General features: G+C 42.3%; 1 protein-coding gene and 1 long non-coding RNA gene across 4 annotated transcripts in view; one reads left to right on the plus strand and one right to left on the minus strand.

Annotated features, from left to right (window-relative positions):
- LOC134445801 (uncharacterized) lies at positions 1-3,539 on the plus strand. The gene is made up of 2 exons (XR_010034356.1): positions 1-80; positions 1,294-3,539. It is a non-coding gene; the product is annotated as an uncharacterized LOC134445801 (long non-coding RNA).
- naa35 (N-alpha-acetyltransferase 35, NatC auxiliary subunit) overlaps positions 3,446-12,500 on the minus strand; it is a 38,506-nt gene continuing 29,451 nt past the window's right edge. For 2 of the 3 annotated variants that reach the window (XM_063194888.1, XM_063194887.1), the window contains exons 18-23: positions 9,576-9,733; positions 8,902-8,969; positions 7,852-7,992; positions 6,917-7,039; positions 5,891-5,971; positions 3,446-3,677 (exon numbers count right to left, since the gene is read on the minus strand). In XM_063194888.1, the coding sequence (XP_063050958.1) occupies positions 3,618-3,677; positions 5,891-5,971; positions 6,917-7,039; positions 7,852-7,992; positions 8,902-8,969; positions 9,576-9,733 (631 nt within the window). In that variant the 3' untranslated portion in view covers positions 3,446-3,617. The remainder of the gene's footprint in view (positions 3,678-5,890; positions 5,972-6,916; positions 7,040-7,851; positions 7,993-8,901; positions 8,970-9,575; positions 9,734-12,500) is intronic. The other variant, XM_063194889.1, reaches the window with a different exon arrangement.

A 12,500-nucleotide genomic window follows, 5' to 3' on the forward strand; every position in this document is an offset into this window, starting at 1 on the left:
GGATGCCCTCATGCCTGGAGAGGGTCCTGTGGAGTACACGGACCAGACAGAAGCTGACCAAACAGAAAACGACAATACAGGTACACACACACACACACACACACACACACACACACACACACACACACACACACACACACACACACACACACACACACACACACACACACACACACACACACACACACACACACACACACACACACACAGCAGTTGAATATGCGTAGCTTGCACACTCAGGTGCAGCAACTATGCAAAGCCTGTTTTTTGTTTGTTTGCTTTAGTTCATCTTATTGGCCATTCAAACATGTTGCAGATGTAATAATGGTGATGCGTTCATTTTGTGAAGCAGTAACTGTTGTCTAACAGACGAAAACTCTGCCGTGTAAACCCAAGGGCCATGTATATTAGCCAGGTCGCGCCCTCCTAGTGACGCAACAGCTTCAGTGTTGCTACCAGTCAGGTCAAGAGCAATGCAAGTACTTTCTGAGTTACCGCAAATACGGGAACTCCTTCCACTTTGTTGGGAAGCAAACAATCATTAGCAAACCAAGGGAGGCCATTTGGGAAATGTTAATTCATTGTTATGTTCTTGGTCAGACCAAGTCTTGAAGAGATTTGAAAGTCGATGATAATCAGGCAACATGTATATGTGCCGTCTAAGCTCAATTTGACAAATAAAACTGCAACTGCTTCATGGCTGCATAGAGCAGCTGTATACTGCCACGTATGATACTCTTACAAAGTCACTTTAAGATGCTTAGCAGAGATTCTTTAAGTATAGAGATATGCCATTGTAATAGGTTGCTATGGGCACCTAGGACAGTCAAAAAGATGAGGCGCACACAAGGCTTGCAGGTTCAAAAAGTGTATTGTGTCCGACAAATTAACAAAAGAAGTCAACGGAAAATATCTGGAGCTACAAACGTTTCGGATCTAGTCCATTATCAATGTCTCCAGTAGCTATGCTATGGGCACCTAACATGACCAGGTTCTGGTCTGCCTAAAGGGGCGTGTCATAATACTCCTAGCATTGAATAAAACAGTCCTTAGGTCTGCCTAAAGGGGGATTCCCATCCCCCCCTCCCCCCTCCCCCTCTAATAATACAATCCGGAAACAATGGGCCAATGGAACCTCTCTCTCTCTACTCTCTCTGATGCTTAGTGTACACTGTGGGCCTGGGGAACATTGCAACAACAGAGTGCACTAGAGTGCAGTGTACACACTTCCTCAGCTGTCTGACCTATTCAATTCAACTGATGCATAAACGTTCCTCCATTTTGCCTTTGCAGAGAAAGACGCCCTTGACAACATTGAAGACTATGAGGAGGACAACGAGCCGGAACAGGAGGACGACAAACAGGCAGCTCTGGCCCTGAACTGACACTAACGTTCCTCTACTGGGTCCACTTCCATATAGTGCCCTCCTGTCCTCTCCTTTTTGCTTGTGACCTTGTGCTTTGCTGACGCCCTGCCTCAGTAGGAGAAAACTATTTAAATTCCCCAGTTGTCAGCCAAGGCAGAGCAACCTTAGCGGGGCGTTCCCCCCCCATTCAACATCCCGATTGTAAATGAGAAAATGAACTTTTAATGGTCAACAGTGAACACTGATATGTATTACGGGGATGTATGGTGGGATACTGCAGAACTCCATTCAACGTTTTTGAAGCAACTGCGACGTCTGGTCTGTGAGAACATTTCTGCCTCAATATTGCCCCTTGTCCCGCCCCCAGCTGTTGCTTCAGTAATGAATAGAATGTACGTGCTCCATATATTGTATGGGGAATTTTTTCTACAGGCGCCCAGGTTGATGCTGAATTATACACAGCATCCAACATCAAAGGTCTAAGCAAATTGGTAATGAAAAGAATTATTGGCATGACAATAGCTGAATTTATGACCTCGGAAACAACAGTACTGATCAGAAAATGATCTTACTTGAAATTACAATGTTTGGAATGGTTGAATGTGAACTGGTAAAATGGTGACTGGTAAAAATTGTCAGTGACTGGTAGATTTTCGATTCTACCTGCCACAGTGACTGGTGGGATTTTTTAAAGTTCCACCCCTGGTATACAGCAGTGATCGTCAAGGATGTCTTGCCTCACATCACAAGGCCACAAGCGAAAGGGAAGGATGAGAGGCACCAGATTGAGTTGGACCCTCATGCTTATCTGAGACAGACACGATGAAGTCAACCAGGAGACAGCCAGCACACATCTTCACCAGGAGGCTTCGTGCAGCCTTGAGAATCGGCTCATTTGGGTCTCCATCCTGACAAACTGGATTTGGATTTAGGACCGGTTTTGCTGGTCAATTCTTCACTGAATAGTTGTGACTCCATTTAGTTTTTTTATTTTATACTTTAGGCAGAGATAGCTTTGCCTTTTTCCGTTCAAACCCAGTGCATCATGTGAATTTTGGTGGCAATAACGAACATTTGAATCGAGACGTTTTGGTTTGTAGTGAAAGGCTTATCGCATTAAGAGTTATAGTGAGAGAGGTTACTAAATCAAGAGTTTTTTTGTAGTGAGAAGTCACTAGATCAAGAGTTTTTGTACAGAGAGAAGTTCTTATTTGCATCATGATCAAATCATCATGGGGTGCCTAAGTCTCCTCCCCTTCCAGGACCAAAAAATATGACTGGGCTGTAATGGACTCATCAAACCTATTTCCCGATCCACCTCGCATTCCTTCCTAGATCACACACACGTTGTACCTCAGAATTAATGATGACCAATGGTGTGATTGTCGTCTTCACTTATCAAGCGATTTGTGTGCGTGTAAAAATATGTAATTATTTGGACTACACAACAGAAGTTGTATGTCTGACGTGCAGCCACTTCAGCCGCGGTGCAGCTGTGCACCTTCAGTCTCAGCTCACGTCAAATACAGTGCAGTCTCTTGCCTAGTTTTGCAACAAAACTAAAATAACCTTTCTTGCCTGCTGAAAATGACTGGCCTTTCAGTACAATGCCAATCTAAACCTTTAAAATTCACTGCTAACATGTGAAATCCACAGAGTACATGCCAAACGGAGTCGGGATATAGGTTGACTCACTCCATTCGCTCCCACTCAAAATGTTGCGAGTTAAAAGCCCCATGGACCGGAAGTACAAGTTAGAAGGGCATGACTTAGTGACTTAGGTGCCCCATTCCCCTCAGCTGAACCCCTTTAAGCTCTCTACCGTGGGCCTACATTCAGGTAATCCCCACTTTGGACTCCTAGTTCAACAGAAGACACTGTAAAAAAATAAAATAATAATAATAAAAACAATCTTTTTTATATTAATAACCCAGATTTTTTTATTAGAATATTGATACAATTTGATTGGTCAATGAAGATGATGGCTTATTGGCAGCTGGGGATGTCTGACTGTAGGATGTTTGCTTGTTTGTGTCATGTGTAAAGTCCTTGTTTCGTTTGTTTGTTCGTTTTGTTTGTTGGTGTATGTTCCTGTGCTGATGTGAAAGATGATGAAATTTGTTTTTTTTGGGGAGCGCTGAGGACAATAAAATGGCCTTCAGAGGACACAGAGTTCCAGTGTGCTGTTCATCCATCCATACTTTGTTGCAGGTGTGTGTGTGTGTGTGTGGGAACACTTTTTGACCGGCCTCAGATGATTTTGACCACGGGGAAATATTTGTGTGTGGAGAAGTCGAACTCTGGCATTGCCTGGAGGAGGAAAAGAAAGAACAGAACAGATGGATGAGAGGGATGAAAGACGGAACAGAGTCGTAAAGCACTCAAAGCAGAGTGCCTGTGCAGTGTTGCCAGATTGGGCAGTTTCCTGCCCAATTGGGCTGCTTAGGATGGCTGTCTGCGGGTAAAAATGGCATCCAGCAGAAAAAAATGCCCAATATTTGGCCATAGAAATCAATAGAATGGGGCAGGATTTAGTGCTTCCAGGCAGACTTTCAGCATTTTTTGGGCTGGAAATAATCAGCCTCATCTGGCAACCCGGTCCCTGTGCACAACCGGTGTCCAGGTGCTGGTGATGTGCAGTCAAAGTAGGTCTAATCCAAGTAAAAGGGGGAGAACTCACCGTACTCGTCTTCTTTTGCTGGTACTGTAGTTTATTTGGTGAACAACGAGTTTCGCTGTTGGTTCATCAGGTAAATTAAGCGAAATGCGTTGCTCACCTAATAAACTACCAGCAAAAGAGGACCAGTGTGCGGTGCTTTATCCCCCTTTAACTCATGAACAGTGGTGTAGTCTATGTAGAACGCAGGTATACCCACCTCAAAATTTCAGGGATTTCAGTATACTCACTTCAAATTGATTGATCCATAATTTAGAATAGCACAAATATATACAGTATACCCAGTATACCCTCAAATATGCTCAAATACACAGTATACCCACAAAACCAGTAGACTACACCACTGGTCGTAAAGTAGTTTAGCGCTACATTCCAAGCTTTCAGGAGGACGCTCCTTAACAGATGGATAATTACTGCCTGTCCTTATGACACTCAAGAGGGGCGGAGACAAACCTCAATAAACACAGTGACATTTCTTTGCTTGAGGTATTTTGACAGTTGTTTAACAGTTGTGACTGAACATTCCAATGCATGTGTTTAAAAAAAGTCATGACATTCAAAGGAGTGTAGTTGCAAGCAATGGATGCTTTTTGATGTTTGAAAAATACAGTATTTAAATACAGTACTTGGAAATACAGTATTTATAGTTTCTTCCAAAGGGTTCTTCAATTCTGGCTGTATTTCAGTATCAAAATGATTCTCATTCCAATTCACAGACTGAAGGGCACGTGTTGTGGCCCTTTTGTTAGGTGACGAAGGCTTTACTTTCCATCTCCAGCTCCAGTGGAGGTGTAGCTCCAAAAAGATGCTCAGCTGCTAACAACCTAACTCCTTGTTTCAGGGCTGAAGAGCCATTTTCATTTGAATTCAAATTTATGAAGTCCGCCGAGCACCGTACCATGAACACAACCCAGGATTTCCCCCTGCACTTCAGGCCTTTATTGAAGACAGCCACCTTAACAACAGACCCCACTTTCACTAGGTCCCCTGAAATATAACTTAATTGTATTGCAAATATAATTTCCATGATTGTTTTACAAAACAAGTCAAATTTCATGTGAAACTTTATAACATTAAAATTGTATTGGGGTCCGGATAAGACGGCCTCACGGGCTGTAAATGATCCACAGGCCATAGGTTCCCCTCACATGCCTTATTTACAGGGTTCCCACTGCTGCTTGAATTCCTTGAAAATGCTTGAATTTCAATTAAGTGTTTTCAAGGTTGTGAAAATGCTTGAATGTTTGGTGAAGTGCTTGAAAATGCTTGAAATTCGTGTCAAAAGTCAAATTCAGTATGCCAAATAATTGAAATAAATTGTTCAGGTACATCAAAAATCTGAGGGAGTGAGATGTCAGATGGCATTTGCCATTCGACAACCTAAAATTGATTAGATTACAGGAGATTGCATCTTAAAAACACAAAATTCTGGGGGAGGACCCCACACGCCCTTCCCGCGACCTATTTAAGGGTGCTGGAAAACTGAATATTTGGTGCTTGAAGGTTCTTGAAGTGCTTGAATTTGTTCATGAAAAAGGTGTGGGAACCTAGTTAGTTTGAGGCATGGCCGTAACTACCATTGTGGACACAGAGGTCATGTCCTCTGTATTTTTTTTTTCAGTAATGTGAAAGTTATTTATGATGAGAATCGATGTATGATCAACAAACCATTTATCCATAAGGCAGTGAAATTAATATTAACAAACTCAAGAGTTTGACTGAAGAGTTTGAAGCATTGTAAAAGTACAGTATGCAGTACAGCGTGCAGTATTTGACGTCTGTATTTTAAAATGTCTGCTTACGCCCCTGGTTTGAAGGTGTGTTGAATAGTCTGTTGTCCATTTACCTTGGTCTCCTTTTTATGTCCTCCTGCGAGAAGCTTCATCACTACAATGTTGGGCTTAGCCACTTTGAGAATACGATTTACCTGCAATACACAGACAAATAAAAAACAGGCAAGTCAACTCGCTTATTCTACTAGAACAGCCAATAAGAGAGAACTGTAAAAAGCTGTGTGGCAAGTGTCAGCTTTTTTGTAGTACTCCAAAACACCAGCAGAGAGTGCCAACTTACCAATACCAGTACAATAAAAACCAATGCGAACACCATTGGCTTTTATATTGTTGATAGAACCACAAAGGTTTTGTTCATTTACGAGTCAACTAAACTGATGAGGCAATCAGCGTTTCAAAATGTCCACACACAAGTGGACAGTCATTAGTAAATCCTTGTCTAAACCTTTTAAAAATATATATATTTTTATGATGGTAATACACCCACTTCAAAGGACGTCAGTTCTTGCCAACTTAATGATATAGAATCTGTGCAGGCCAAGTGGCTGCGTACGTTCAGGAGGGCCTCCAAGATGCGTACAATAGTTGTCCTTTTGGAAAATCTTTCAGTGCAGTTTACAGTACGTCTGATACTGTTTCAATGCTCCATGATCATGCAAAAAAAACATCAGACAAAAACATAACATACAGTGCCATGAGAAAGTTTGGGCTGAAATGTTTGTCTTTCCCTACAGTTTAACATATGTTAACATGAAGTTGCTACTTTAAAAGCTCAATGAGAAATAACCCAATGTAATGATTTTCCAAAAGGGTGCCCAAACTTTCTCATGGCACTGTAACATAAACAAGTTGTGATAGGCCACCGCTCATCTGTTTAGAAGGTGCAGGATTCAGTAAAAAATTCTGTATAAAAAGAAGACAATCCGCACACTTCAGGTCTATTTTACAAAAATGTATTTTATTATTTCACAAAAATAGACCTGAAGTGAGCGGATTGTCTTCTTTTTATACTGTAACATAAACTAAAAAAAACCACAACTTAAATCCAGTGACTCTACAGTCCCTCTATATGGCCTGACCTCTTCATCCGGGCAGGTGATGTTCTCCAGGATGAGCTTGGCCTGCTGGAAGTGTTTACTAGCTGCCATGTACAGGTCTGCCGACTGGGGAGGGGGGCTGTACTTCTTCAGATCGGACATCTCCTGCAAACATCAAATAAATAATTACATTGGATAATGATTACACGGGGTGGCAAGCATGTGTTATTGTGCATGGATCACGTTCAAGAAATGCTCTGGCTCCAGATTAGTAAGAGAGCCCTAATTATTTTTTTTTAACAGAATCGCAACTGTCAACCTTATCCCTGATCGTGATCACCCAAAACAATGTCCGATGTTCTATTTCCAGCCGCAAATATCAAACAGTGTTTGATTACTACGATTTGGGATCGGCGACTCTTTGAGCTGCCAAAGTTCTATCTTAGAACGTCGCACAGGACAAGGAAATCTTGCCCAACAATAGCTTGTGGTGGTCCTGGGGGGTAACACATTCCACCAATTGTCGCAAGGGAGGTTTTCAGCCAAGAATCGGGCCGATAGTCATTTAGTTTGAGCCCGGCTTTATTTACAGGGTTCCCACACCTTTTTCATGAACAAATTCAAGCACTTTTCAAGCACCACATTTTCAGTTTTCCAGCACCTTTAATAGGTCGCAGGAAGGGGGTGTGGGGGTCCTTCCCCAGAAAATGTTGTGTTTTTAAGAAGCAATTTCTTGCATTCTAATAAAAAATCTGAGGTAGTGAGATGTCAGATGGGATTTGCCATTTGACACCCTAAAATTGATGTACCTGAACAATTTATTTCTATTATTTGGCTTACTGAGTTTGACTTGACACAAATTGCAAGCATTTTCAAGCACTTCACCAAAATCAAGCATTTTCACAACCTTCAAATCACATAATTGAAATTCAAGCATTTTCAAGGAATTCAAGCACCAATGGGAACCCTGTATATACCTTGAACTGGATGTAGTGGACAGGAGGGGGCGTGACCACGCTGTTGAAGGGGGCGAAGCGATGCTCGTAGCGGACCTGCTCGCTGTCCAGCTCAAACTGAGGCTTACGCACCTTGCCGTCCATGTCCAGGGCAATCATAGTCTGCAGGGGAGAGGAGGGGTGGAGGGAGACAAGGGAACATCAGGACACGGGGGACAGCGGGACCATTTGATACCCAGCAAACATTTGGGTAACACTTTATTTTAGGGATTAGCACTAATACATACAATGTTAATGCCTGCGTAAGTAACTTGTAAGGCATGTACTAAGCAAAGGCTAAGGCCTACTAGGTCCTTACTAAGGTTAAATTGGGCATAAATCCCTTATTGTGCAAGAACAAGACGTTTGCAAATACATGCCTAACAAATGTTTGATTTTGCTTTGTACATGCCTTACAAGTTACTTATACAGGGACATTGTATGTATTAGTGCTAATAGATGTATCCCTAAAATAAAGTGTTACCAACATTTGTGTGACAAAATGCGGGAGATTTTTGTGGTGAAGGCAAAACAAATGGCTGTGGGGATCTATGATTTCGTGAGAATACCATGTATGAGGAAAGTACTGGGAATGGGCTGGGAGCTGGGTCTAAAATACAGCCGTGGCCTAGTGGTTAAGGGGATGGACTTTAGTTCAGAGGGTCGCAGGTTTGAATCCCACTCTGGTTGAGGTGCCCTTGAGCAAGGCACCTAACCCCACATTGCTCCAGGGACTTTAACCAAGACCCAGTAAATGACCAAGTTGCTTTGGATGAAAGTGTCAGCTAAATATAATGTAATGTTAACACAGGTAAAACAGGAGTGTTCGCAGCTATGATAAGGACCCAGGGTAAAGGAAACATGTTAGTGTTTGGATGTGTCAAACAGTCACTAAGTAGTTAAGTAATAAGTCACGAGAGGTTGTGGGTTTCTGGAAGCATGCAAGTGTGTGCATGTATCAGGTGAATATGTAAGTCAATTTAAGTCCCATATGATTGGCCAGAGAGAGAGAGAGATAGTGAGCAGTGTTACCTTATACATGCCAGCACACATGTTCTGGTAGGCCTGGCTCATGGTGATCTCTTTACCCAGAGGACGAGCTGTGGGCATAATGAGGACAGGAGGATCAGGAATACACATACAGTAGGCCTACAGTACACACAATTCCACAAATCCATAACTATCTATACACACACATGACATGTCTAATCTGTGGAAATGCACATACATCTGTGCACCTAATCTGTGTAAATGCAACACACACAGACACACAGACACACACAATGTTTTATCTATTTTCACAGACAAAAACAGACACACACACACCTTTTCTATTCACACACACGCACACCTTTTCTACTTACACACACACACACACACACACACACACACACACACACACACACACACACACACACACACACACACACACACACACACACACACACACACACACACACACACACCTTTTCTATTTACACACACGCACACGCACACCTTTTCTACACACAAACACACACACACACACACACACACACACACACACACACACACACACACACACACACACCACACACACACACACACACCACACACACACACACACACACACACACACACACACACACACACACACACACACACACACACACACACACACACCTTTTCTATTTACATGTATGACACACAGACACAGACCCACGCACCCTGCAGGGTCCCCTCACCCTTCTTCTTCCTGTTCTTGCTCTTCTTGCTGCTGCGCCCCTTCTGCTGCTCCTCCAGGATCCTCTCCTCCGCCATCTGGGAGCTGTCGGCACGGCTCAGCGTCGACATCAGCCACGCGTACAGGAACTCCGACAGATACCTGACCACATACATCACAACATACATCACAACATACATTAGTATACCATATTTATTTTGACATCAGCCACGCGTACAGGAACTCAGACAGATACCTGACCACATACATCACAACATACATGGTGTTATAATAACATATAATATCCTATTATTAACTCCACCAAGGAGGTCATGTTTTCGGTCGCGTTGGTTTGTCTGTTTGTTTGTCAGCAGCATAACTCAAAAACTAATCAACGGATTTGGACGAAACTTTCTGGAGTTGTTGATAATGACTCAAGGAACAAGTGAATAAATCCTATATATCTAGACGCCCCTAGTGACCAGAAATTGAATTCCGGGGACTCCACAAAAAGAAGGCAGAAAGACTTAGGGTGAAACATAGTCAAATGTTCTATCAAGCAGCTTCCTTGGCGGAGGTCTGCGCTCTCTGAGTGCTTCAAGTTACTTTTGACATCAGCCACGTATACAGGAACTCAGACAGATACCTGACAACATACATATATAATACATCATCATATTAGTTTTTAAACCTGGCTGCCATCCTAAATATTAAGACAGATACCTGCTGTCATACATCATAACATAAATGATGAATATAATATATTATCAGCCACGCAGGAACTCAGACAGATGCAGCAGTTGAATTGATGATGATGAAAATATCTGTCCCATTTTTGGAAATCAGCTTATTCTAAACCTCCGTTTGAGTTAAATACTAGGGTTTTACCGTTCTTCTGTACTTTCAACCGTTCTCTGGGTATGGCAGTGCAAATTTTACCTCCAAGCAGTTAATATTGAGTCTGATGAGACCAGCTGGCGGCTATCTGGTCTGATAGGACTCAATGTTAACTGCTGTACAGGAGAAGAGTAAAACCCTAGTATTTAACTAAAGAGGAGGTGTAAAATAAGCTGATTTCCAAAAATGGGACAGTATCACTTTAAAACAACAGGTGGTAGCTCACTGGTAGACATCGTACAGATAGAGTCTACAGGAACACAGACAGATACGTACCTGCCATCATACAACAAATTATGAATGTAACATTTTTGAAACTGAAGAAGTGGTAGCTTATTGGCAGAAATCAGCCCTGCGCACAGGAACTCAGACAGATACCAGCCATTGTACGACACATGAACATTACACACATACAGTAGTAGCGTGTGTGTGTGTGTACGTGTGTGTGTACGTGTGTGTGTACGTGTGTGTGTGTGTGTGTGTGTGTGTGTGTGTGTGTGTGTGTGTGTGTGTGTGTGTGTGTGTGTGTGTGTGTGTGTGTGTGTGTGTGTGTGTGTGTGTGTGTGTTGTACTGCTGCACCTCAAAGCCGGTGAACAGGAGCATGATGTTTATTAATGCGCCATATAGTTTTATCACTTTATTTTTTTATTGCAGTTTACACTGACAATTGCTTTATTATGTCTACGCTGTGCCTGGGCTCGTGGTTTGGTTATGTCTACGGTAGCTTTTCTTTTTGCTCACTGTGCCGTTCTTGTGTCTGTCACCCCTGTACGTCCGTTTAATTTCGGTCTCTCTCTCTCACACACACGCACACACGCACGCACGCACGCACACACACACACACACGCGCGCACACACGCGCCAACTTCAGGGCAAAATTGTAGAATGTTGTAATGACTGAAGTGTGTGCACAGACAGATAGAAGACAACTATCAACATTTTCATTATTTTTAGGTGTTTTTGCCCCTCCACCTTTATCTTTGGGCGGTCAAAAAGGTCCCTACCCCCATTATACACATACTCTTTCTCTCAATTACCAACAAATGTAGTAAAGTAAGGTCGCCAAATTCCGCCCACTTCACAGATCACTTCACTGAAAACGTGATAATATCACTACTTCAAATACTGTTTAATTATGCTATCGTACATTTTTGGGTAGCGGCAACTGTGTAGATGAGGTAATGAGCAATATTTAGCTAACATTGGTTGCCCTTTCTATCGTAATTTGGCGATAACGTCCAGCATGTCCAAAATTTAGCTTCAGAACAATTCACCGTCGAAAGGCTCCCAACTCTGCCCGCCTGTTTTCATGTCATGTCGGTATTTCCGTTACTGTTTATTATTCATTTATGCTGTTGTACTGATTTCGTTCACACTTGTAGTCCTGGCTTTACCGATGCAGGAACTGTGATTAGTTTGGTCGTTACTGTGGAAACGGTTGAATAATTTTGGTCCTGAAGTGAAAAAAGGGAAGCGGCCAGGGCAAGTTTGACGCCAGAATGTCGTCGTGAAATTAAAGTTCCATCTCTTTCATGCTGCCGTTACGACACCCTTCATTACAATGCTGTTTATGAACGTTTGACTCAGGTTTAAATGTCATCACCGTTTCAAATTGTAAGCATAAAATCATGTCGATATCCGTTCCTGACTTAAACAGTAGATAAACAATTAACTATCATCACTTATAAATAGGCGGGCGGAATTGGAAGACTCTGACCAATAGATGTAGTAGTACTTGTTATCTTACCCATAGATGTGGTAGTACTCATAATCCCTCTTACCAGTATATGTAGTAGTACTCATTCTCTAACTAATAGATGTAGTAGTACTCTCACCAGTATATGTAGTAGTACTCTCACCAGTATATGTAGTAGTACTCAGTAGTACTCTCACCAGTAGATGTAGTAGTACTCTCACCAGTATATGTAGTAGTACTCATAATCTCTCTCCCCAGTATATATAGTAGTCCTCTTACCAGTATATGTAGTAGTACTCTCACCAGCAGGGCTCTAGATTAACACCAGCCAACCG

Source organism: Engraulis encrasicolus, chromosome 3 (genome assembly GCF_034702125.1).
Source record: "Engraulis encrasicolus isolate BLACKSEA-1 chromosome 3, IST_EnEncr_1.0, whole genome shotgun sequence".
NCBI classification, from domain to species: Eukaryota; Metazoa; Chordata; class Actinopteri; order Clupeiformes; family Engraulidae; genus Engraulis; species Engraulis encrasicolus.